The sequence below is a fragment of the Vanrija albida genome (assembly GCF_041260175.1).
Source record: "Vanrija albida strain AlHP1 chromosome Unknown contig_6, whole genome shotgun sequence".
NCBI lineage: Eukaryota > Fungi > Basidiomycota > Tremellomycetes > Trichosporonales > Trichosporonaceae > Vanrija > Vanrija albida.
This window is the reverse complement of record NW_027191425.1, coordinates 905,548-925,205: the sequence shown is the minus strand read 5'-3', so window position 1 is coordinate 925,205 and position 19,658 is coordinate 905,548. Positions and strand designations below refer to the sequence as shown.

Genomic DNA, 19,658 nt, shown 5'->3' with positions numbered 1-19,658 from the left:
TGTCTAGGAGTCTGCGGCAGCCAGCAACGAATAACAAGCAGGCCAAAACTCGAGAGTGAGCCCCATAGTAGTGCATGGCCCGAGGCGACCCCTGGCGGCGTGTTTTGCACAAACGGTCGTACCACTTTCTTTCGTCAGGACGTCAGCAGGGAGTCAGTCAGCAGGCAGGCAGGCAGGCAAGCAGGCAGGCATCGGCACGGAGCGGCAGAGGCCCAAGGCAGGAGGCAGCAGGCAGGAGGGCAGGAGGCCGCGCCAAGGGAACCAACCCACTGCCGAAGGGGTTGGGCCGGGTCAGCCCTGCAAAGTGCCATGACGACGACGGCATAAAACCTGCGGCAAGGCGACTTTTTTGCTGGCCGACCGAGGCGACGCGACGATGCGCGGGACCAATTTTTTGGCTTGAGCAAAGGCAAGCACGCTGCACCGAACCACGCATGCCGAGCGAGGTGAGCCGACGAGTTTGGCCGCTGCGACGGAGGGAGGCCGACGCGCCCCGCGCGCCCATGCAGTCGCCGTCAAGCTCGTGCTCGCTGTGGCTCGATAGTAGGCGGCGGCGGCGAGGGCGATGGTCAAGCCCGGAGCCAGCTGGCCAAGACGGCCAAGCAAGCACCCAGCCAGACACTTTCCCTGGGAAAATAAGCTGCGGGCGCCGTGTCGGCCAGGCGCGCGCCGCGCGCGGCGCAGATCTCTCGCTTCGCTGCTGGCTCGTGGCTCTGGCTTGCTCTCGGCACTTGACAACTAGCCAGACCGTCCTCGGAAAAAGAAAAAAGGCACTCGCCTCGTGGCTCGTAGGCAGCAGGTTACAAGGGACACCTCGGCGGTATGCACCACGCATGAATGCTCTGGAGGTCATCAATGGTCAGTCTCGTGCTCAGTCTCGTGGCTCGTGGCTCTCCCCCCGCCACCCAGACACCCGACGTCACTGTCGGCGGCAATGCGTCACCGACACCAGCCTGCACCGACGCACCACCCGCACCACACCGCCGAGCAATGACGGCCCGGTAGCCACGTAATAAAGTCGTGCAGGACGTCACATTTCATCCATCCGCCAATACGTCAGGGTCGCCCTGCACTGCACCTCCTCCTCCTCCTTCGCTTCGTTCAAAAAAAAACATGCCTGGGTTCAAAGCCAGTCACGTCAAAGAACGCTCTTGCAGATCATAGTATCTCGTCGTCGCTGATCATTAGTTCGTGCGTGCTAATCGACGAGGGCAGAGGTCGAGAGACTTAGAGAGTCTTCTCGTCTGGAGGAGGACGTCAGTCAAGGGCCAGACTGGCAGTGGGCGATCGATCGCGACTCACGCTCAAAGCTCGAAGGAGCAGCGGCGGCGGCGCCCGACGAGGTGGTCGACGAGAACGACGAGGGGGCGGGAGCGGCGGGGCGCGACGAGCCCTTGAGAACGAAGGGGCGGATCACGTTGAAGTAGAGAACCTCGGCGCCGCGGGTGGCGGGGAGGAAGACTAGACGATCAGCCAATGCCAAAAATGCTGCCCATCCGCTTTGTACACTCACGCCAGATGGTGAAGACGGTCTTGAAGACGTAGTACAGAGGCACCCAGTAGAGGATGGGGCGGATGGCGAACGACTCGATCAGGTTGAACGTGCCAAAGACAATCTGCGGAACCGTGTCAATGACGATTCGGCAACTGCACCACCACAAGTGCACAGACGTACCCAGTAGGTGAGCCACTGCTTGTCGTCGTTGGTGCTGGGGGTCTCGATGGCCTTGATCGAGAGGTAGGCGGGGAGACCCCAGCCGATGAGGTTGGAGACGGCGCCAGCGAGGCCAAAGAGGTTGAAGAAGATGAGGAGGACAGCCCTGTGAAAGCGCAAGGCCGTGTCAGCGGCCTGTGCAACCAACATTGCGTGTCATCTTGGATGCCAGCAGCACTCACGCGGCACCGAGGGCGAGGACACCGTAGGCCTTGGGGACGTTGGTCTTCTTCTCAATGTCACGGAGGACGGGGAACTTGTTGAGCTCGGCGTCGAGCGAGTTGAGCTGGCCCTGAGCAGTCTTCTGGACCTGCTGAACGTAGGGGTGGTTGAGGAAGTTCTGGGTAATCTGCTGAGCCTGAGGGGTCGACATCTGCGTTTGATAGAGCATGGATGCAAAGAGGTCATTGTGTCAGCGGGGTGGGGTCATTGGTGAGCGATTGACTGGCCAGCCAGCCCGCCAGCCAGGTTCCCACGGCTAGAGTCGCCGGTGAGGCTTGATAGCGCTGTGGGAAGGCTGGCTGGTGCATGGCGAGCCCAGATGGATGCTTACCTTTGGTAGGATTTAGATGGAGTAGGTTATGGAGTAGAGTGAAGAGAAGGGACTGTAGAAAGTGACTTCTAAGGTTGAATGATGGATGATGATGTGAGAGAGGCAAAAGGGATCGAAAGACGTGGTGCGCCAGCGGCCAGCCAGCGTGCAATCTTGCCCAGTGACATGGAATGTCGTCGTTGGTTTGCGCAACCGGGCGAAGGGACGGGTGGGTGGGCGGGTGCGATTCACAGTGACGGCGGCGGTGGCAGGGTTTCAGGGGCGTAGGAGCAAAAGTGGAGTGAAGGCTGCCAGCGCGCCGCGCCAGCCAGCACCCAGCGACTCACGGCCATGTGCACGCAAGCGTATGCGGTCATGCGCAGCCAGCCATGTCGACAGCCGGATTATACGGCCACTGGCCACCCACCACACCACAACAGCCTGGTGAGACCTGGCTGCATGTCCGACAGACTTGGCGTCATGGAGCAATGCTCCTGCATAGCTGGTGCTGCATAAAGGGACGGAACACTGCTCTGCTCGGCGGGCAGAGCACACTCACACACATGCACGCCCTCGCTCGCCCTTGCCCACTAGGCCCAACAGCCCACAGCACTCCCATGCCCCAGTGCAAGGTTGCACGCGACCAGTCGTCGCTGCTGCCTGCGTTGCGTCGCGTTGCAACCCTACATACTAAAGTCAAGCAAATGCCTGCCGCCGCCCCTCGTCATACAATCGATATCGAGCACGACTGCCTGCACGAGACCGCCGATGACGTATATTTCCGCCAGTTCCGTCAGACAACGTGGAAGTGGCACTTTTATTTTCTTTCGTCATTTTCTCAACTTTAATCCAAACCCTTGATTTCAGCGGCCTTCTGTAGCCGTTTCGACGCGTCTGAAGGGTGCCGCGGCCCTGAAAAGACAGTGCGAGCGAGCTATTTGCATTTCAATACCAGGGAAAGCTAGCAAAGACTACAATGTAGCACTAACAAAGCCTGATTGCCCCATTACAAGATCCAATGGCCTCGGACGTTTCAACCATTAGGACCCGAAGCCACTGCTGCCCCAAAACCCATCAAGCATCCAGGTACACGCCTCACGTGTCATATCGAGACACGGCGCACACGCATAGGAGCCCCGTCAGACGCGCCGACTGCTGCAAGGAAGCCTTCCTTGGCCCTCGTCTCAACAAACCGACACTTTGTCCCATCGCCCATCACTCCCCCTCCCTCGTCATGAGCAGCAGCGTCCGACCTGGATCCAGGTCGCAGCCATCGGGCCTCGGACACTGGCTCACCGCCGGGCCGTTCAAGATGCGCCGCTCGGGCCTGAGGAGCCGCTCGACGCAGCTCATGGCGTTCCGCTTCGTGTCGGTCGTCCTGGTCATTTGGTACGAGGTGAGTCGCGCTACACAATCTCCTGTTCGAGCTGGCCACTGACTGTTCCCAGGTGGGCGAGGTACGTTATCAGCACGCGCGCGTGCGCACAGATCTCGCCATGTGGCTGACGCCTCCAGTTCTTCTACTCGCTCTCGAGCTGCCGCTTCCCCGACGCGGTCCTGCGCAAGGGGTCGGCACAGGCGCCGACGCACGTCGTGCTCATTGCGGATCCCCACGTCCCCCACCCTAGTCTCTCGCACCCGCCGGACAGTGCGCCGTGGGTCAATGCGATCCGGCAGGGCATGGAGGAGCTGTTCATGCGCAAGAGCTGGAACGTTGTGCGCCGCCTCGGACGCATCGATGCCGTCATCATCGTCGGCGACATTCTCGACTGCGGGCGCGACCTCATGACAGACAGGCAGTGGGTCACGGGTGTGGCGTTGGGCGTGGGAGGGAGCTGGGGCTGACCGCACCAGTTACGACGATTACTACCAGTTGTTCCGCTCAATATTCAAGCTTCACGAGACGACGGATATCTACTTTGTGCCCGGGAATCACGACATTGGGCTCGGGCCGCATGGCACATTCTCGCCTTATGCTCGACGACGATTCCAGGAGCACTTCGGCGACCTCAACGCCGTGGTATCGGTGGCGAACCACAGCCTGATCCTGCTGGATTCCGTCGGCCTGATCGAGGAAGATCGACGACGATACGCCGCTGAGATCCAGTATGGCGAGTGGTCTGGTATCGCTGGGGGCGTTATCGAGTTTGTGCAGGGTCTGGGCCAAGGTACGACGCTGGCTGGCACTGGGCGGCTGCTGACCTGCCAGATCCGCCATCAAACCCCATCCTCATCACGCACGTCCCACTTGCACGCCCGGACACTGTGAGCTGCGGCCCTCTGCGCGAGTATGGCACGATTCAGAAGGGAGTCGGCCTGGGCTATCAGAATCTCCTGGGTGGCGAGACGAGCGACTTCTTGCTCGAGGCGCTTCGGCCGATCGTCGTGTTCAGTGGCGACGACCACGACTACTGTGATGTCACCCACCAGCATGGTATCCGCGAGGTGACGCTCAAGTCGTTCTCGTCCTCGGCTGGTATCCGCAACCCCGGCCTCCAGTTGCTGTCGCTCATCCCTCCCAAGGACGGCGTCTTGAGTCATGCCGATCTGCCTTGTTTCCTTCCCGACCAGCTGGGCGTCTACAACTATGTCTACCTGCCCTTCATCATCTTCACCTTCGCCTACCTCATTCTGACCAACATTCGCTCGGCACTAGTGCGGCCTGCACACCACGCTGGCGATCGATCTCCGAAACCGAGGCACAGCCCCCGCCCACACGAGAAGCGCCGCGAGCGCCCAGTGTTAACGAAAACGCACTCGTCACAGCACCTGCAGGGCTTGACAGCGACCGCGCGAGGACGGCACCACCAGGCGACACTGCTGTCTGGGGGAGGCTCGACGCCAAACTCGCCTCATCTGAGTCCGCGGATACCGTACGATGAGAACGACTCGGAGATTGGAGAAGGCTACTTGTCGCCGGCGCTGTCGAGGCGCTCGAGCTACGGCGGTGATCTCAACGAGGCGGGTGCGACGACGCCGCCAGCTCTCCGCATGTCGTCGGGTCTGCTCCCGAACCCGATCGTCCAGCCGACGCCCAGGCGAGTGGCGCTTCCGCGAGTGCTGTCGGCCACAGACTGGATGGCTTCAGCGCGTGGCAAGGACACGTCGGTGATCAGCCTTGGGTATGCGCACGGCAACGGGTACTTGTCCAAGGTGACGAGATCGCTGCGTTGGCTGTGGCGCACGAGGAACAGTGTGCTGGGGAAGAGTCTGCGCGAGCTGCTGTCTGCGCTCCTCCCGGCCGCGATCGTGTGGTTTGTTGTCAACGCCATATGGTAGGCGGGGGGGTAGGCGTGGCGCGGCGCGGCGCGGCGCATATCATAGACGGCGGTTACGAGTATCATGTGTTGTGATTGTAGCGGTAGCGCAGCGGTAGCAGAGCAGTATCAGCATGAATGTGTAGCAAGCCGGAGTGCAGGTGTTGACGTCATGCTCACTGGATGGAACGCGAACCGAACCTTGGGTCGCGGTACGACTCCTTCCCCTGGAGACGCATCGCTCCCGCGCTGCGGTTGCGTTCAAAACGTGTCAACATGGCTATTTCTACACCGTCCATCACACCATGTCCAACATCAACGAGGAGCCGCTCGAGCCGTCGCGCGTCGCGCCAGAGGTGCACCCTCTCAACGACGGCATAGTCGAGGATGCGCAGCAGGGTGGGTTGGGGTGGGGCGGGGTGTGGGGGTGGCGCTGGGGTCTTTGGCGGCTGACACGCCAGGCGACACGTTCCCCGGCGGCGGGAGCGCGGTCACCGAGGACGCGGGCAAAGTGCCCTTCAAGGACCAGGTGGGTTGCGCTGCTGGCCGCGCTGACGCCCAGGTCAAGGGCTACGCCAAGGTGTTCGCGGGCGAGGCGTTCAACAACCCCGCAGAGGTCGAGTACGGGCGGCGGCGGCTCGCCGGCGAGGAGCCGGACGCGCGCCTCCTCGACTCGGAGTATGCCGATGAGTGTGGGTTGCGGGGTGGGGTGCAGCTGACGGCGAGTCAAGAAGCACGTCGAGAAGGAGAAGGAGGGGCAGCCCAAGGTGCCGTTCACGCAGCAGGTTGGTTGGGCCGGCGAGGGCAGGCTGACGCAAAGGTCAAGGGCTGGGCCAACGTCATCGCCGGCGAGGTCGAGCACAACCCGAACAAGGTGGCGTACGGCGAGGCCAAGCTCGCCGGCGAGCGGCCCGAGGTCGAGGTGATCAACGCGCGCGCGCAGGCGGCCCACGGACAGCCCCACCACCCCGGGTTTGTCGACGAGGCCAAGGGATACGCGAAAAAGTTTGCCGGCGAGACGTTTGACGACGACGCAGAGGTCGCGTATGGTGAGGCCAAGATCCGCGGCGAGGTGTAGCGGGCGTGTGTGGCTTGAGGTAGAGATGTATGCTTCAACTCGCTGACCCCCTCCGACTGAGCGTCTGACTCTTCTTGCTGGCCCTCCGACCGGCCCTCGGACTGAACACCCCCTCCTTCTGAAGACTGCATATTAAAGTATGGTGAAAAGTACGGGGCGGTAACGAGTGTGGCGTGAGTGGCAGGTATTTCCTGGCCTGCGCGAGTGCCAGGTCTCCCTAGCCTGCGAGTGGAAGGTTCTCTCGCCCCCCGATTAAAGAATGTCGGCCTGGACACCAACCGGCGGCGTGGTGCAGCCCGCACGCTCGAGGCGGTCGAGCACCTCGACCTCGTGCGCGCTGCCCTCCTTCTCAGACCTGGCCAGCGTGGCCACGGTCGCCGCCGACGCCTTGTCCGTCGCGTCAAAGCTGGTGCCTTCACCACCGTCACCCATCTGCAGAGTGTTGAGCTTGCTCCGGTTCGGCCCCGCCGGGAGGTACTCGACGCGCTTTGGTCAGCTCTGCCCCTCGCCCGCCCCCACGCACCGTCTCGTACGTCTCGGTCTCGACGTCGACCTTGATGGTCGCCAGCCCGTTCGGGTTGAGCATGAAGACTTGGCCCTGGCGTCAGCCGTGCTCGACGCTCACACCCACCGTCGCCGTCTCCATCGTCTGCGGCGTAAACTTGATGCGCTTGTTGAGCGAGTACATGAGGCCGATGCAGTAGAACTTGGACTGGATGACCTGCATCATGGTCGCGAGCGCCGGGTCGGGGAAGCTGCCTGTGGGGTCAGCTTTGTGGCGGCCCTCAACGCACAGAAAGTCGCCAGCGTGACAATGGCGAGGATCGACGGCGGCAGCTGCGACTCGATCGTCAGGCGCACGAGGCGCATGATGACCTGGTGTCAGCGCCATCCGTCACCGCCGCGCAAACCTTGTCGGTCGAGTCCCAGCCCGTCTTGGAGTTGAACAGGCAGTACAGGATCGCCATGGTCAGGATCGAGTCGGCGCACACGGTCGTCGACATGTAGAGGATGGCCGGGACCCGGATCTTGTGCGAGTCGAGCGAGTAGCCCTCGTGCTCGAGGATCCTGATGGCGATGGTCGCCGCGAGCCTGGCCAGTGTGAGCAGCGCAGTGCTGACTCCGCCACTCACGTCGTGAGGATGCACACCTGTCGTCGTCAGCCCTGCCACGGCAGCTTGCTCACCCAGACGAGCGCCAGAATAAAGTAGTTGCGGTTCGTGAGGTGGAACGCGCGGTGCGCAAAGAAGCCCTGCGTCGTCACGCAGGTGAGGGCTGGGAGTGAGTGCTGCTACGCGCTACCACGTACCGTTGAAGATGGCGTACCACGAGCTGGCGTCAGCGGCGTCGGGAGGGGAATCAACCTACAGGATGCTGCCGTTAAGGAAGTGGGCGTACAGGCCGTAGTTTTCCACAAACTGGGGTGAGTAGTGCGTTCAGTCTCGCTGCTCACGTTGTACGAGCAGTTGTACAGGATGAAACCTGGCGTGAGCTCGCGCTCCCAAAGGACCCACCCACCAGTGACGAAGTAGACGAGGACGGCCGTGGCGCTGACGACGACCCGGGTCCACAGCCGGTCCTTGCTCTGCCACTCCCAGTACTGCGTGAGCTGGACGGTGAAGACGCCGCTGCCGTCAGCCGTGTGCGGGTGCAGCGCGCACCAGAGGAACGTGTCGACAATGACCTCGGCCTGGAAGCAGCCGAGCCAGAAGCGCTGGGGGTGAGGGTGAGCGGGGAAGGAGGGGGCGCGCGCACCTTGTGCGCCGCGAATAGCTCCCCCGCGCCGGCTTCGATGAGGTCAGGCGTGGGTGTGTTCATTGTAGAGAGGGGGATGGGGTAGAGTTGAGAGAAGACAAAACTCGAGGACAAGTGGGTGTCCGTGAGGAGTGGAAGTGACCAGCGACGAGGAAGGCGAGGCGTAAAGGGGATAGATACATGGGGAGTGGGTTGGGCTGGCGGTTGGTCGAGTTTGACCCAAGATGGTGCAGACGCTGGCTCGGGCGAGTAACACGCCAGTCGCCTGGATACGAGATTGCGCCGATCAAGCGCGCGCGCACAGTCCCAGATTGCGAGCAAGACGGCGCGGTGCCGGGTCAGATTTCCCCTGCGCCCCGTGGTCATGCGCGGCCGTCGAGTCGAGGGTGAGACGGCGAAGGTCACTCTCTGCTTCTGTGATCGGATCTCTGATGCGCGCTGCGCCCGAGTCAGTCACTCAGTCAGTCACGACTCGGCAGGCACATTGACACGCTGCATTCTGCTCATTGTGGCGGATTGAGTTGGACAAGTCAACAGTGTGGCACCTGGCGTCGGCAAAGTCACAGGGGCCGCCTGCAAGCCTCTGGGCCACTACTTGCTGTAGGGCAAAGCGCCCTGCGGCGGCATGTGCTCCTCGCGGAGCCCATACGCAACCGACTGAGTTGGCAGCATTGTCTCGCTCGCCTCGCTAGTCGATTCCGAGTCGGGCGGGTTCGCCGCCGAGGCGGTGTCGACCTGGGTGTGGCGCTGGCTAGTGCTGGGTGGAAGCGCCGATGCCGTCTTGACCTGCTCGATCGCCCATTCACGCCCCTTCCGTCAGCTCGTTACCCGCACCCCACTCACCCCCGGCGCATTCTCCATCGTGATGTTCTGCCGCGCAAACCCCTGCCGAGAGTTGAGCGAGTACATGAGCCCGATGCAGTTGAGCTTCGAGTTGTTGACGTACGCTGCGAGGCCGCGGGGGAAGAGGATGACTGGGTGAGATTGAGCGCTGGTGTAAACCTACTGAAGGTCGCAGTGAATACCGCCGCGAGGAGGAGCGGAGGGGCCTGCGCCTCGAGCGTCATGCGGGCCAGCCGGGCAATGACCTGGACTCAGCGGCGCCGACTGTTTTCACCGCGGTACCCACCTTGTCGCTGTGCTGCCACCCCGTGCGCGTGCGCCACAGGCCCCAGAGGATGCTCACGGTGATGACGAGGTCGGCAGCCATCGACCCGACGTTCCAGGTGACGATGGCTGGGATCAGCTTGGAGCCGACCGGACCCGTACGTGCAAGCACTGGGGAGCGGACCTGCTGTATGGAGAAGGAGATGAAGATGACGGCCTGCGCGATGCCCGAGGCGACGCTGGCGTCAGGCGGCGGCGGGGGGAGAGACGCACCCCATTGTGATTAGCGCGGCCAAGAGCGCCACGAGGTACCAGTTGCGGTTGTTGAGCCGCCAGGTGCGGTACGTGAAGAAGACTTGGATGACGCCGGCCGTGAACGAGTCGAGGACGACAAAGATGGACCTGGGGTCAGCGTGGCGGGGACGTTGCGCACAGGAAAATGTAAGCCAGGAGGTGGGTGTACTCGCCGTAGTCTGCAATGAGCTGTGGTGTGAGCAGGGGCTTCCAGCCTCACGTACCGTCCACCACGCAAAGTACAGGAGGTAGACTGTCGGTCAGCGTCGTGCCCGCCACCGCCCCCCCCACTGAAGTTGCCCAGCGCCATCACCGCGACGAAGAGCACGACGCCCTTGACCCACGGCTTGTCGTTGCGGTAGACCGAGCCGTACCAGACGAGCTGGAAGGTGAAGACGCCACTGGGATGAGGTGAGTCAAGCACAATGCGCCTCACGTCAAGAAACAGTTGAGGAGCATCCCGGCCCACAAGAGGGAGAGGTTCATGGTCTGCGTGTGAGCGACTGGTGGGCATCAAACTCGCCTTGACCGGAGCGTAGATCTCGGCCGCGGTCGTCGCGTTACCGACTGGTGTCTTCTCGTAGCGGGGGAGGAGGTGGGGTATCATGTTGGTTGGTGTGGAGAGTCCTTTCACTGGGGTGGGGGAGAGCCGGTGTGGGTGGTGATGAAGGAGAAGGTACACTGTCGCCGTGTTATGTAGCGGGGGATGCGTTTCCAGGCGGAGTTAGTCACCCACAGAAGCCAGGAGGCCGCAGTGGAGCCGGTGTGCCCTCGGCGCGGATGTCGCCACTACTGTCGGGGCGCTCGGCTCGTCCGGCTCGACTCATCGCCCCATGCCTCTGTTGCTCAGCGATGTGGGCATGCCAACAATGGCTTTGTCCGACAATTTATTCTGTTGCGAGCGAGCAGGAGGTTGCCCTCCCTCTGCTTTGGTGCATGTATGGAGGTACCGCCACTGCGCATGCTCAGTGATCAGCACACGCCTGTGTGGCATTCACCATCGCGTCTCGCTTGTGCCTGTGTCTCGACCGCCCTCGTCGTCTGAGGCAAGCGGGCGTGGTGAGGAATTGGGGCACGCCACATTCGTTTTCCAAACGGCATGGACACTCTGTAAGGCCCGCAACCTGACAACGCCGGGTGCGCGGGGTGAGATCGTGATGCTGCTCGGGGGGGTTCTGATACGCGATGCACCCCAGTTACGGCGCGGGACATTGACACGCTTCAAGACAGATCATGTGGCATTTGTTGGACTACTACAGTAATTACAATGTGGCACTTCTCCTCTGCCGAGCACGTTGTGCGAGGCTCTGAATACTACTGGCTGTGGGGCAGCATGTGGTCCTCACGCAACCCGTAGGCAACCGACTGGGCGGGAAGCCTGGCCTCGGTGGTTGAGTCCGAGTCGGGCACCGTCATCATCGTCGTCCGCTCGCCAGGTGCCGTCTTGACCTGCTCGCTGGCCCAGCCGGGTCCCTTCCGTCAGCGAGCCCGAAGCGCCACCCACCCCCGGCGTCTGCTCCACCGTGAGGTTCTGGCGCACGAACCCCTGCCGCGAGTTGAGCGAATACATAAGCCCGATACAGCTGAGCTTTGAGTTGTTGATATACGCTCCCAGGCCGTGGGGGAAGAGGGTGACTGGGCGAGTGATCTCCGCACCGCCGTAACCCACTATAGGTCGCGGTGAACACGACCGCCATTAGAAGCGGAGGCGTCTGCGCCTCGAGGGTCATGCGAGCGAGCCGGGCAATCACCTGCGCTCAGCGGAGTAGAGGAGCGGGGAAGCACACCTTGTCACTGTGATCCCACCCGGTGCGGGTGCGCCACAGGCCCCACAGGATGCTGACGGTGATGACGAGGTCGGCGCCCATGGAGCCGACGTTCCAAGCCACAATGGCAGGGAACAGCCTGATACTGATGGGATCTAGACGGGGAAGCGAGGAGAAGATGTCTTGGTGGATGGAGAAGGAGATGACGATGGCGGCCTGCGCCAACCCGGACCCAAAGCTGGGGTCAGACCCCTCCGGGCAGGACTCACCCCATGGAGATGAGCAGCTGTGGTGAGCGCAGGCATGGGGGGTGACGCACGGTCAGGAGTACCACGAGGTACCAGTTGCGGTTGTTGAGCCGCCAGGTGCGATAGGTGAAGAAGGCCTGGATGACGGCCGTCGTCGCCGAGTCGAGAAGGACAAAGATGGAGCTGGGTGAGCGTGGCCGGGGGACTCGGCGCACAGGAACATGTAAGCCAGGAAATGGGTGTACTCGCCGTAGTCTGCCACAATCTGCGATCAGCCGTCATTTGCCGACTGCACACACCGTCCACCACGCCCAGTAAAGGAGGAAAACTGCGCCGTCAACGCCGTTGCCACGACACTACGGGCGCGGCGCACCACTACCCACAGAAATTGCCAAACGCCATGGCGGCGATGAAGAGGACGACGCCCTTGACCCAGGCCTTGTCCTTTCGATACACCGCGCCGCACCAGACGAGCTGGAACGTGAAAACGCCGCTGCGGAGGTGAGGTTGGTGGAGTGCAGCGCTCAACTCGCTTACGTCAAGAAGCAGTTGAGCAGCATCCCGGCCCACAGGAGGGAGAGGTTCATAGCCTGCGTGTGAGCACGTCCCGAGATTGGACTCGCCTTCACCGGAGCGTAGATCTCGGCGGCGGTCGTCGCGTTGCCGACCGGCGCGGCTTCGTGGCGCGGGACGAGGGGTATCATGTTGCTGGGTTGGGAGGGCGAGGGTGCAGACGAGGGAGGTGATAAATGCTGATACTGCAGGGGAACTAGACGTGAAAGTTGCCAGATGGGAGTGAGGGAATCGACAGGAGCAAGTCGGTCGTTCGGAGTCACTGCCGGCGAGGATAGGGCGCTCGGTGTCGTCGTCACCGTCGGGGCGCTCGGCTCGTTCGGCGCGGTGGAATACCTGGCCAGCTGCGTACCTCCCCCATGCCTCGTGTCTCAACAACTATGGAAACGCCAGCAACCATGGCTGTGAAATCCGCGGGTCTGTTGCTCGCTTTCCCGCAGAATGAATCGGTGACGCTGTTGGAGTGGCATGCCAACTGCCGACAATTAATGCCGCCACGAGCGAGAAGCAGTTCGCGTTCTGCCTGTTGCTGTGTATGCCGTGGTATTGCCCCGATGCTTAGCAAGCCGGCTACACATGCGTTTGTCAACCAGGCACCTCGCTCCATCACCCTCGTCGACAACGACGGCCGACGTGGCGAGCAAAGGGAGAACGCCACATTCGGCTGCCACGTCGTGATTCACACCCTTTGCATGTCCCAGGAAGTGATGTGTATCATCTGCAAGAAACTCGTGGACACTACAGTAAGGCGCGCAGTTCAACCAGGCCCGGTGCGCGCGAAGGCGGCGACGCGACTCAGAGAACAGCCGGGCAGCAAACTTACCTTCCCCGGAGCGACGGGTCGTCCCGCTGACCCGCTTGGTCTTGCCGCGCGATGGCAGGGTGGCGTTGGTTACCATGTCTGCCAAGAGTGGGGAGGGTTGGTGTGAAGCCGCAGAGATGGTTTATGTCCTTTCCGTCTCGAGCGATATCGGACAGAGGATAAGACGCGCCATATGTTCCCAGGGGAGAGGGGGTGGTGGTGGTGGTTGTTAGCGAAAGAAGCTTCAAGAGCCGTTAATTGATTTCGGTGTGTGGCGACCCACGGGCACACCCCTGCTGCACACCCTTCCCCACGCCCATCACACACGATATCCAGATCCACCCTGGTATGTAGGCACTCTAAATTGTAGCCGATCTCTCACCCAGGGCCGCCATATGACCGTTCCACCCATCCTCGAGCCTGGACAGGTCGAGGCCGCCAGCCGGCTTCAGATGCGATCCTCCAACGCCTCACGTGGCCTCGCGTTCATGCATACCACCGACGCCCTCTGTGAATAATTTAGCATATTGTCGCTCAGTCAAGGGGGGCAAATGCCCTCGCGCCAGAGCCCCCGCACTGCCGTGCTGCTGGCGATAAATTAATAAACCTTCACCCCTTCCACCGCTCCCTTTTCACCGCCACACCCCGCCCTCACCCCACCCCACCATGCTCTTCCGCCACCCCCAGCCGCGGTACGCGACCGAGCCCGTCGGCACAGCCGAGGACGCCAAGAACCTGTACGCGGCGTACAAGGTGGGTAGCGGCGGCGCACAGCTGACAGCAGTACCTCAACCTGTCGCTCGTGTGGCTCTCGCTCGCGTTCAACGCGTTCCTGTGGTGAGCTACCCCCGCCCGCAGCTGACACCCAGCGGCATCTTCCTCTTCCAGCTCGTGCACTACTGGTCAGCGAGGCACCGCGACCCGTGGTGGGTCAAGGCGTGCGTCGTATACGTCACCGTCATGGTGTATGGCAGCTGGAGTGGGTCGTGCAGCGGCGGAGCTGACTAGCCCTCATCATGTTCCACGCGTGGTGGATGGTGCGTTGTGCGCGAGCGGCGCTGAGAGCAGATGATCCAAGAGTACGCCGTGTACACGCGCTTCCTGGCCTACATCTTCCTGTGAGCGTTGCCTGTACGCCGCTCACGCAGCTCCATCTTCGTCATCATCGACGCGTGCACCGCGGCCGCGATCCAAGCCTTCTTCACCTACCGCACCTTCCGGCTCAACAACCGCAACTGGTACTTGGTTGGAATTCTGTCGGTGGGTATCGGGAGGGTACTGCCGCTGAGACTCTAGGCGCTCATCTGCACGTCGTGAGTTGGCACAGTGGCGCACCTCACACGCAGCATCGGCGGCGCCATCTCCCAAGCCGTCATCTACATTACCTTCTACTACGACCACGTGCGCGGCAACGTGCTGTCCCGTACGTCGAGCCTTTCGTCCAGCTCACCCCAGCCATCGTCGTGTGGACCTGCGCGTCCATGGCCGCAGACCTCATCATCACCATCAGCATTCTCTGGGGCCTGAGCCGTACCCGCACCGGCTGGCACCACAGCGACAAGGTCATCCTGCGGCTCATCCGCATGACGCTCGAGGCGCAGGTCCCGCCCCTCATCTTGACCTCGGTCTACACCATCATCTTCAGTGAGCCCCTGCCACGGCGACGCTCACGCAGTCATCTACCTCAACCACCAGCTCGCGGCGTACATCAACAACTCGAAGCTCAACGCCATCGGGTTCCTGTACTCGCTCAACTCGCGCGTCGCGCTCATGCACCACGACGTGACCATGACCAACCGCGATGTGAGTGGTGTCAAGGCGCCGCTGACGCCCAGGGCACCGACTGGCGCATTTCGCAAATGAAGTCGGCAATGCAGGGCGCGTCCACAACCGTCGCGCCGGTCGACGTTGGCCCCTCCAGGCTGTTCGGGTTCGCGCGCAAGTCGGCCGGCGGGGCAAGCGAGACGAGTGAGGGCACCCTGGTGAACTCGGCGTCCCGTGAGTCGGGCGATCCGCTCACGCCCACCGCATCCAAGGCCGATCCTCTTGTCGCCATCAAGGAGACGTAGTCGCCTGTGTTCCTGCTGCACTTCCGCGCATATTGCTAGTAGCCCTCAGATAGCCCAACAAGTATCTTGTATAGTACGCGACCTCTGTTGTCACATGCATATAGTTTTTAAGACGAGTATGAACACGACACCGTGCCACGCGCCACTCTGCCAATGCGGCCACAGTGTCGTGTCGAAGGCACATCTCATTACAGCTTGGCTTGTCGCTGGCTGTATGGTATCTCCACGATACGCTTGCCCCTCTACAGGGGAAAGCGGAATGCTTCTCCCTCGCCACCGCATCAATTCTCAGCGAATGTGGCATGTGACAGTGTGCCACGGCACACAGACGAGGACAGCCTACAGCCCACCCCGGCCACACCAGAGCAACAAAATACATTCAAACTATAGTCGATCGCATGACGGGGCGCATGTGGCGCTGGAGTGGAGCATGCGGCCGGCACAAAGGCACAAGAACACAAGGAACGGAAGCAGCGGCACTACCTACACGATCACGAAGTCGTCCTCCTTTGGCACGGGCTTGCGGCGCGAGGTGGGAGACGAGCCCGCGGACGACGGGGACGGGGGCGTCTCAACCGAGCCCGCGGACGACGGGGACGGGGGCGTCCCAACCGACTCGGTGAACGAGCCTGTGCGGCTCTCGCTCGTCGCAGAGGGGTACGATTCCGTCCCCGCGGCCATCCCCTTGCCGTCGCGGTTGATCGAGTACGGCAGCGTCGCGGGGTGCCCGTCAGCGTCGGTGTGGACGGCCGTCTCGACGTCGACCTTGACCTTGAGCTCTGTGGCGCCCGTCTCGTTACTCGGCCACCACTCTGTCTGACCGTCAGCCCGCCCGCCGGGGGCTCACGACTCACCGGCGTCTCGTCCTCTGGCGGCGGGGGGGAGAAGTACGCGCGCGAGTAGAGCGACCAGACCACGCCGATCGGGTACAGCTTGGAGCCGATACCCTGGAGGAGGTAGGTCGCAAAGCTCGTCGGGTTGGCCGTCACCACGCCCGCGAAGATGATGGAGAGGGCCGCGAGCTGGACCTGCGCCTCGAGGAGCACGCGCAGCGGGCGGAGCAGGGGCTGGGGTCAGCGGCTCCGGCACGACACCCACCATGTCCTCCCCCGAGCGGGCCCATGCCGCGCGGGTACGGTGGAGCCCGAGCAGGATGAGCCCCGCGACGGCGAGGTTGGCGACCATGGTGCCGACGACCCAGATGGTGGCGGCCGGCGTTGAGCCGACCCACCCCTCGCCAGCATGCGCCCAGTGCTGCGCGACGAGCGCGGTGCGCGTGTACGCCGCGGCGAGGTAGAGGAGGACGACGAGCTGGAGTCAGCGCCGGCGGCAGCCGCACCCCCACCCCCATGAAGGCCGGGACGGGATAGCGCGGGTTGAGCCGGTACGCGCGGTGCGTGAGGTAGACGTGTGCCACGGCCGAGTTTGTCGCGTCGAGCGCGGGGAACGCGGCGCTGGTGTCAGCCCTGCCGGGGGGAGGCGCACGTGAGGCCGTAGTCGTAGAACGGGGCGTAGAGCCCGTAGTTGAGCACGAACTGGGTGAGCGGTGCCCCGGGGCCAGCTCACAAAGTGCACGTTGATGAAGATGCAGTAGCCTTGCGTCAGCCGGGACGCGGGCCGACGCACCAGAGTAGCCGTAGGCGAGTACCGCGGCGGCGAGCACGTTGAGCCGGAGCCACGGGCGGTCGCGCCGCGCGTCCGTCTGCCAGTACTGCAGGAGGAGGGCTGAGAGCAGGCCGCTGTGGGTTAGGGCGGCTGGCGCGCAACGCACCACCAGAACATGTCGAGCAGGGGCTGCAGCAGGATGCAGGTGAGGTTGAAGCTCTGGGCGGGCCGTCAGCGACGCGCGGGGAACGGCCTACGCGGTGCGGCAGCATGGCCGCCTCGGCGAGCGTCTCGTTCCGGCCTAGGACGGCGCTCATGGCGGTGTGCGTGGTGAAGGATGGAGAGATACGGTCGCGGAGTTTTGCAGGGACATCATGTTGTAGGCTCGACGCGGGGCGACCTCTCGCGGGCTCGAATCGCACGCACGCGAGCCACTACCCCAGGCGACAGGGGAATGCCGCGGGGTCAAGTGTGGGCATGGAGCCGAGGGCGGAGCAGGGCGCGAGTGAGCAGTCAGTGTCGTCAGTGGTGTCGGTCGCCCCCGCGGAACGGGGCTCGACGAGGGCGACGACAAGATCTCATCTGGATGACTGAATGAGCATTGCAGTCAAGGTCGGGCGATCTGGCTGGGCCCCGGTGCCACGCTCATGACCCGAGCGAGCCGTCTTCGCGACACGCGAGTGGCGACGTAGCAATCAAACTCGTCCCACACAACACCGTGTCCAGAAAGTCAAGTGCATTATAATGGGTGTGGTCAAGACTTAAGGGAACCCAAGGTTCACTTCCACCAGAGGGAAGAGCATGGGCGAGATGGCCGTGGCAAGGAGGCCAATACCGGCGTAAACAACGAGCTTGGTGATAACTGCACCGTCAGAACCACCTCTAACACACAAACTCACCCTCGGCATCGTAGTGGGGCAGGGCGCGCAATCGCCGGCCGCGGTAGCTGCCGTTGCTGGCCACAGGATCGATCTGCACCTGGGAAAGGCGGCGGCGCAGAGGGCTGGGCTTTGGCTTGCGCATGCGCAGTCCCTCCTCGTCCTCACCGCCCGTCCTCATCGGAGACACACTGCGGTCCGACTGCGGAGTCAGAGTTGGGCTGTTCTGGTCCGAGTCGGCCGTTGTGAGGTCCATAAACGACGGAATGGAGCGGAGGGGCACGTCGGCGACGCCCTTGTATGCGCTAGGCACGTTAGCACCATTGAGTGTACTGCTGCGGCCGCAACTCACGTGGCGGGCGTGTAGAATCGTCGGGTTGGCAGCTCCATGCGGAAGAGCTTGGCCGCGGAGCGGTACAGCTCGGGTAACACGGTCAACATGGTCTTCTTTGCGGCCAGACGCCAGAAGAAGATGAGCGCGATGCCTGAGATGGTTAGCCAAGCCGTTGGCGTCGTCACTCTCACCAATGACCACGCGAAGAAGACCCAAGAAAGCGCCGACGACGGCACCGTAACGCCAGATGGATGGGCCGTAGTTACGGTTGTTGAGGGCCTTGTCCCAGTGTCCCACAAAGGAGCCAAGTATGACGGCCATGATGGCAATGGCGTCCTCAAAGCACGGGCAGTCGTCGGGCGTCTCAGGGTGGTAGTGGATGAGCGCGAGCGTCGCGGGAATCATGACAATGGGAACTGGCGGGGTCAGCGTCGGGGGCTCCGGCAAGGTGACATACCCAGCACAGTCCCACTGTTGACCCATGCTTCAGAGGCGCTGGCGGCGTAGTGCCAGATGAGCCAGCAAAGGACGCCGAGAATCGTACCACCTCCGACGTCGACTGGGACGGTCAGCATTGTTCCCTGCGCAGCAACCTACTCGTCGAGTGCATGCCGCTGTACAGGCGGCCGCCGGCCACGCTGACATAGTAGACGAGGAGCAGGGACCAGCCAAACGCGAGCCAGGTCCAGCCTACGGTCTCGCGCTCCTCCCACAGCCAGCCGGCGACGAACAGCGCAATGCTGCTCGCGTTGGCCGAGTGCGAGGACGGGAAGCCGTACTCGCGGTGGTGCGTGCTCACGGCTGGGCGTGTCAGTCGCGTCGCCCCGCGTCGCGTTTGGGCACAGAAAACTCACACAGGCGCGTCACGGGTGGGCTGTACGGCCGGGGCGAGCACACCAGGTCCTTTGCGACACAGGATGTGTAGATTCCCAGGCCCACGACGTGCAGCAGCCTGTGTGGTTAGCACGCGTCCACGCGCGACCGCTTGTTCTGCACTCACGCGCGTCCCTTCTCGGGGTATCCGAAGAAGAAGAGCATCGGGAGGAACGCAGTGAAGAATGTGTGCGCTGGGCAATGGTTAGTCGTCGCGTCGCGGTGACTACGGCCCCACAGCACTCACTGCCAAAGACGGCGCTCCAGAAGAAGTAGCGATCACGCCCCGGCGTGCGCACGCGCTGCTGGATCTCGGCCAGCCACTCGCTCTCAGCGGCGAGCGGGGCCATGACCATGCGGCGCAGCGACTCGCGCCATGGCGAAAGCGCGTTCTCGTACACCGACTCGGGCTGGCACCCGGGCTCGTGGTGGTGGGTCTCGACCTTGAGCTTTGGCTTGGCGTCGGCGGTGCCGTTGGCCGGGGGCGGCGCAGCATCAGCCTTGGGCGGCGGCGCAGAGTCGCTGCCGTTGGCTGGCTTCTCCTTGACGTCGGCGACGAACTTGGCGTCGCGGGGGGTCGACGGGACGAGGGCAATGGCCGGGGGTGAGTAGGCCGGTGGTGGGGTGATGGGTGTTACCGGGCTTTCTGTCGCTCCCATGTCGGGTGTGTCGGTGTGTCGAATGCAGGCGGAAGAGTGTGTGTATGCAATGCCAATGTAGTGTGTCGTGTGATGGGAGGAGTGAAGGAGTGGGATGAGTGGGATGAGTGAGTG

At 62.8% G+C, this 19,658-nt stretch overlaps 9 protein-coding genes across 9 annotated transcripts; 3 read left to right on the top strand and 6 right to left on the bottom strand.

The window, feature by feature from the left end:
* Positions 1-1,227: 1,227 nt before the first annotated feature.
* YOP1 (ER membrane protein DP1/Yop1) lies at positions 1,228-2,087 on the bottom strand (the record flags this gene model as incomplete). The annotated part of the gene is made up of 5 exons (XM_069356138.1): positions 1,228-1,244; positions 1,303-1,461; positions 1,514-1,616; positions 1,676-1,820; positions 1,897-2,087. 5 exons carry the CDS (start codon positions 2,085-2,087, stop codon positions 1,228-1,230), a joined length of 615 nt encoding a protein of 204 aa, XP_069205979.1.
* A 1,393-nt stretch (positions 2,088-3,480) lies between these two features.
* Positions 3,481-5,525, top strand: Q8F55_007717 (uncharacterized protein; the record flags this gene model as incomplete). Its single annotated transcript, XM_069356137.1, has 5 exons — positions 3,481-3,642; positions 3,695-3,703; positions 3,762-4,045; positions 4,101-4,414; positions 4,456-5,525. 5 exons carry the CDS (start codon positions 3,481-3,483, stop codon positions 5,523-5,525), a joined length of 1,839 nt encoding a protein of 612 aa, XP_069205978.1.
* Positions 5,526-5,808: 283 nt separating this feature from the next.
* Q8F55_007716 (uncharacterized protein) lies at positions 5,809-6,581 on the top strand (the record flags this gene model as incomplete). Its single annotated transcript, XM_069356136.1, has 2 exons — positions 5,809-5,902; positions 5,965-6,581. The coding sequence occupies 2 exons, from the start codon at positions 5,809-5,811 to the stop codon at positions 6,579-6,581; spliced, it is 711 nt and encodes a 236-aa protein (XP_069205977.1).
* A 252-nt stretch (positions 6,582-6,833) lies between these two features.
* Positions 6,834-8,399, bottom strand: Q8F55_007715 (uncharacterized protein; the record flags this gene model as incomplete). The annotated part of the gene is made up of 11 exons (XM_069356135.1): positions 6,834-7,067; positions 7,105-7,179; positions 7,213-7,340; positions 7,376-7,457; positions 7,493-7,673; positions 7,715-7,731; positions 7,768-7,856; positions 7,891-7,913; positions 7,950-7,999; positions 8,035-8,295; positions 8,337-8,399. 11 exons carry the CDS (start codon positions 8,397-8,399, stop codon positions 6,834-6,836), a joined length of 1,203 nt encoding a protein of 400 aa, XP_069205976.1.
* A 528-nt stretch (positions 8,400-8,927) lies between these two features.
* Positions 8,928-10,223, bottom strand: Q8F55_007714 (uncharacterized protein; the record flags this gene model as incomplete). The annotated part of the gene is made up of 9 exons (XM_069356134.1): positions 8,928-9,146; positions 9,180-9,310; positions 9,343-9,424; positions 9,466-9,682; positions 9,717-9,845; positions 9,877-9,926; positions 9,962-9,990; positions 10,029-10,138; positions 10,174-10,223. 9 exons carry the CDS (start codon positions 10,221-10,223, stop codon positions 8,928-8,930), a joined length of 1,017 nt encoding a protein of 338 aa, XP_069205975.1.
* An 828-nt stretch (positions 10,224-11,051) lies between these two features.
* Positions 11,052-12,455, bottom strand: Q8F55_007713 (uncharacterized protein; the record flags this gene model as incomplete). The annotated part of the gene is made up of 10 exons (XM_069356133.1): positions 11,052-11,210; positions 11,242-11,372; positions 11,407-11,488; positions 11,525-11,741; positions 11,773-11,789; positions 11,823-11,934; positions 11,967-12,016; positions 12,051-12,079; positions 12,135-12,244; positions 12,289-12,455. The coding sequence occupies 10 exons, from the start codon at positions 12,453-12,455 to the stop codon at positions 11,052-11,054; spliced, it is 1,074 nt and encodes a 357-aa protein (XP_069205974.1).
* A 1,337-nt stretch (positions 12,456-13,792) lies between these two features.
* On the top strand, positions 13,793-15,195 carry Q8F55_007712 (uncharacterized protein; the record flags this gene model as incomplete). The annotated part of the gene is made up of 10 exons (XM_069356132.1): positions 13,793-13,879; positions 13,911-13,963; positions 13,996-14,105; positions 14,205-14,244; positions 14,275-14,386; positions 14,423-14,439; positions 14,473-14,549; positions 14,582-14,770; positions 14,802-14,929; positions 14,962-15,195. The coding sequence occupies 10 exons, from the start codon at positions 13,793-13,795 to the stop codon at positions 15,193-15,195; spliced, it is 1,047 nt and encodes a 348-aa protein (XP_069205973.1).
* Positions 15,196-15,678: 483 nt separating this feature from the next.
* On the bottom strand, positions 15,679-17,117 carry Q8F55_007711 (uncharacterized protein; the record flags this gene model as incomplete). Its single annotated transcript, XM_069356131.1, has 9 exons — positions 15,679-16,011; positions 16,050-16,262; positions 16,294-16,506; positions 16,541-16,649; positions 16,681-16,730; positions 16,762-16,790; positions 16,822-16,934; positions 16,967-17,019; positions 17,058-17,117. The coding sequence occupies 9 exons, from the start codon at positions 17,115-17,117 to the stop codon at positions 15,679-15,681; spliced, it is 1,173 nt and encodes a 390-aa protein (XP_069205972.1).
* A 444-nt stretch (positions 17,118-17,561) lies between these two features.
* LCB3 (Long-chain base-1-phosphate phosphatase) lies at positions 17,562-19,544 on the bottom strand (the record flags this gene model as incomplete). The annotated part of the gene is made up of 9 exons (XM_069356130.1): positions 17,562-17,662; positions 17,700-17,983; positions 18,031-18,163; positions 18,204-18,428; positions 18,470-18,571; positions 18,610-18,813; positions 18,867-18,964; positions 19,013-19,079; positions 19,133-19,544. The coding sequence occupies 9 exons, from the start codon at positions 19,542-19,544 to the stop codon at positions 17,562-17,564; spliced, it is 1,626 nt and encodes a 541-aa protein (XP_069205971.1).
* Positions 19,545-19,658: the final 114 nt, after the last annotated feature.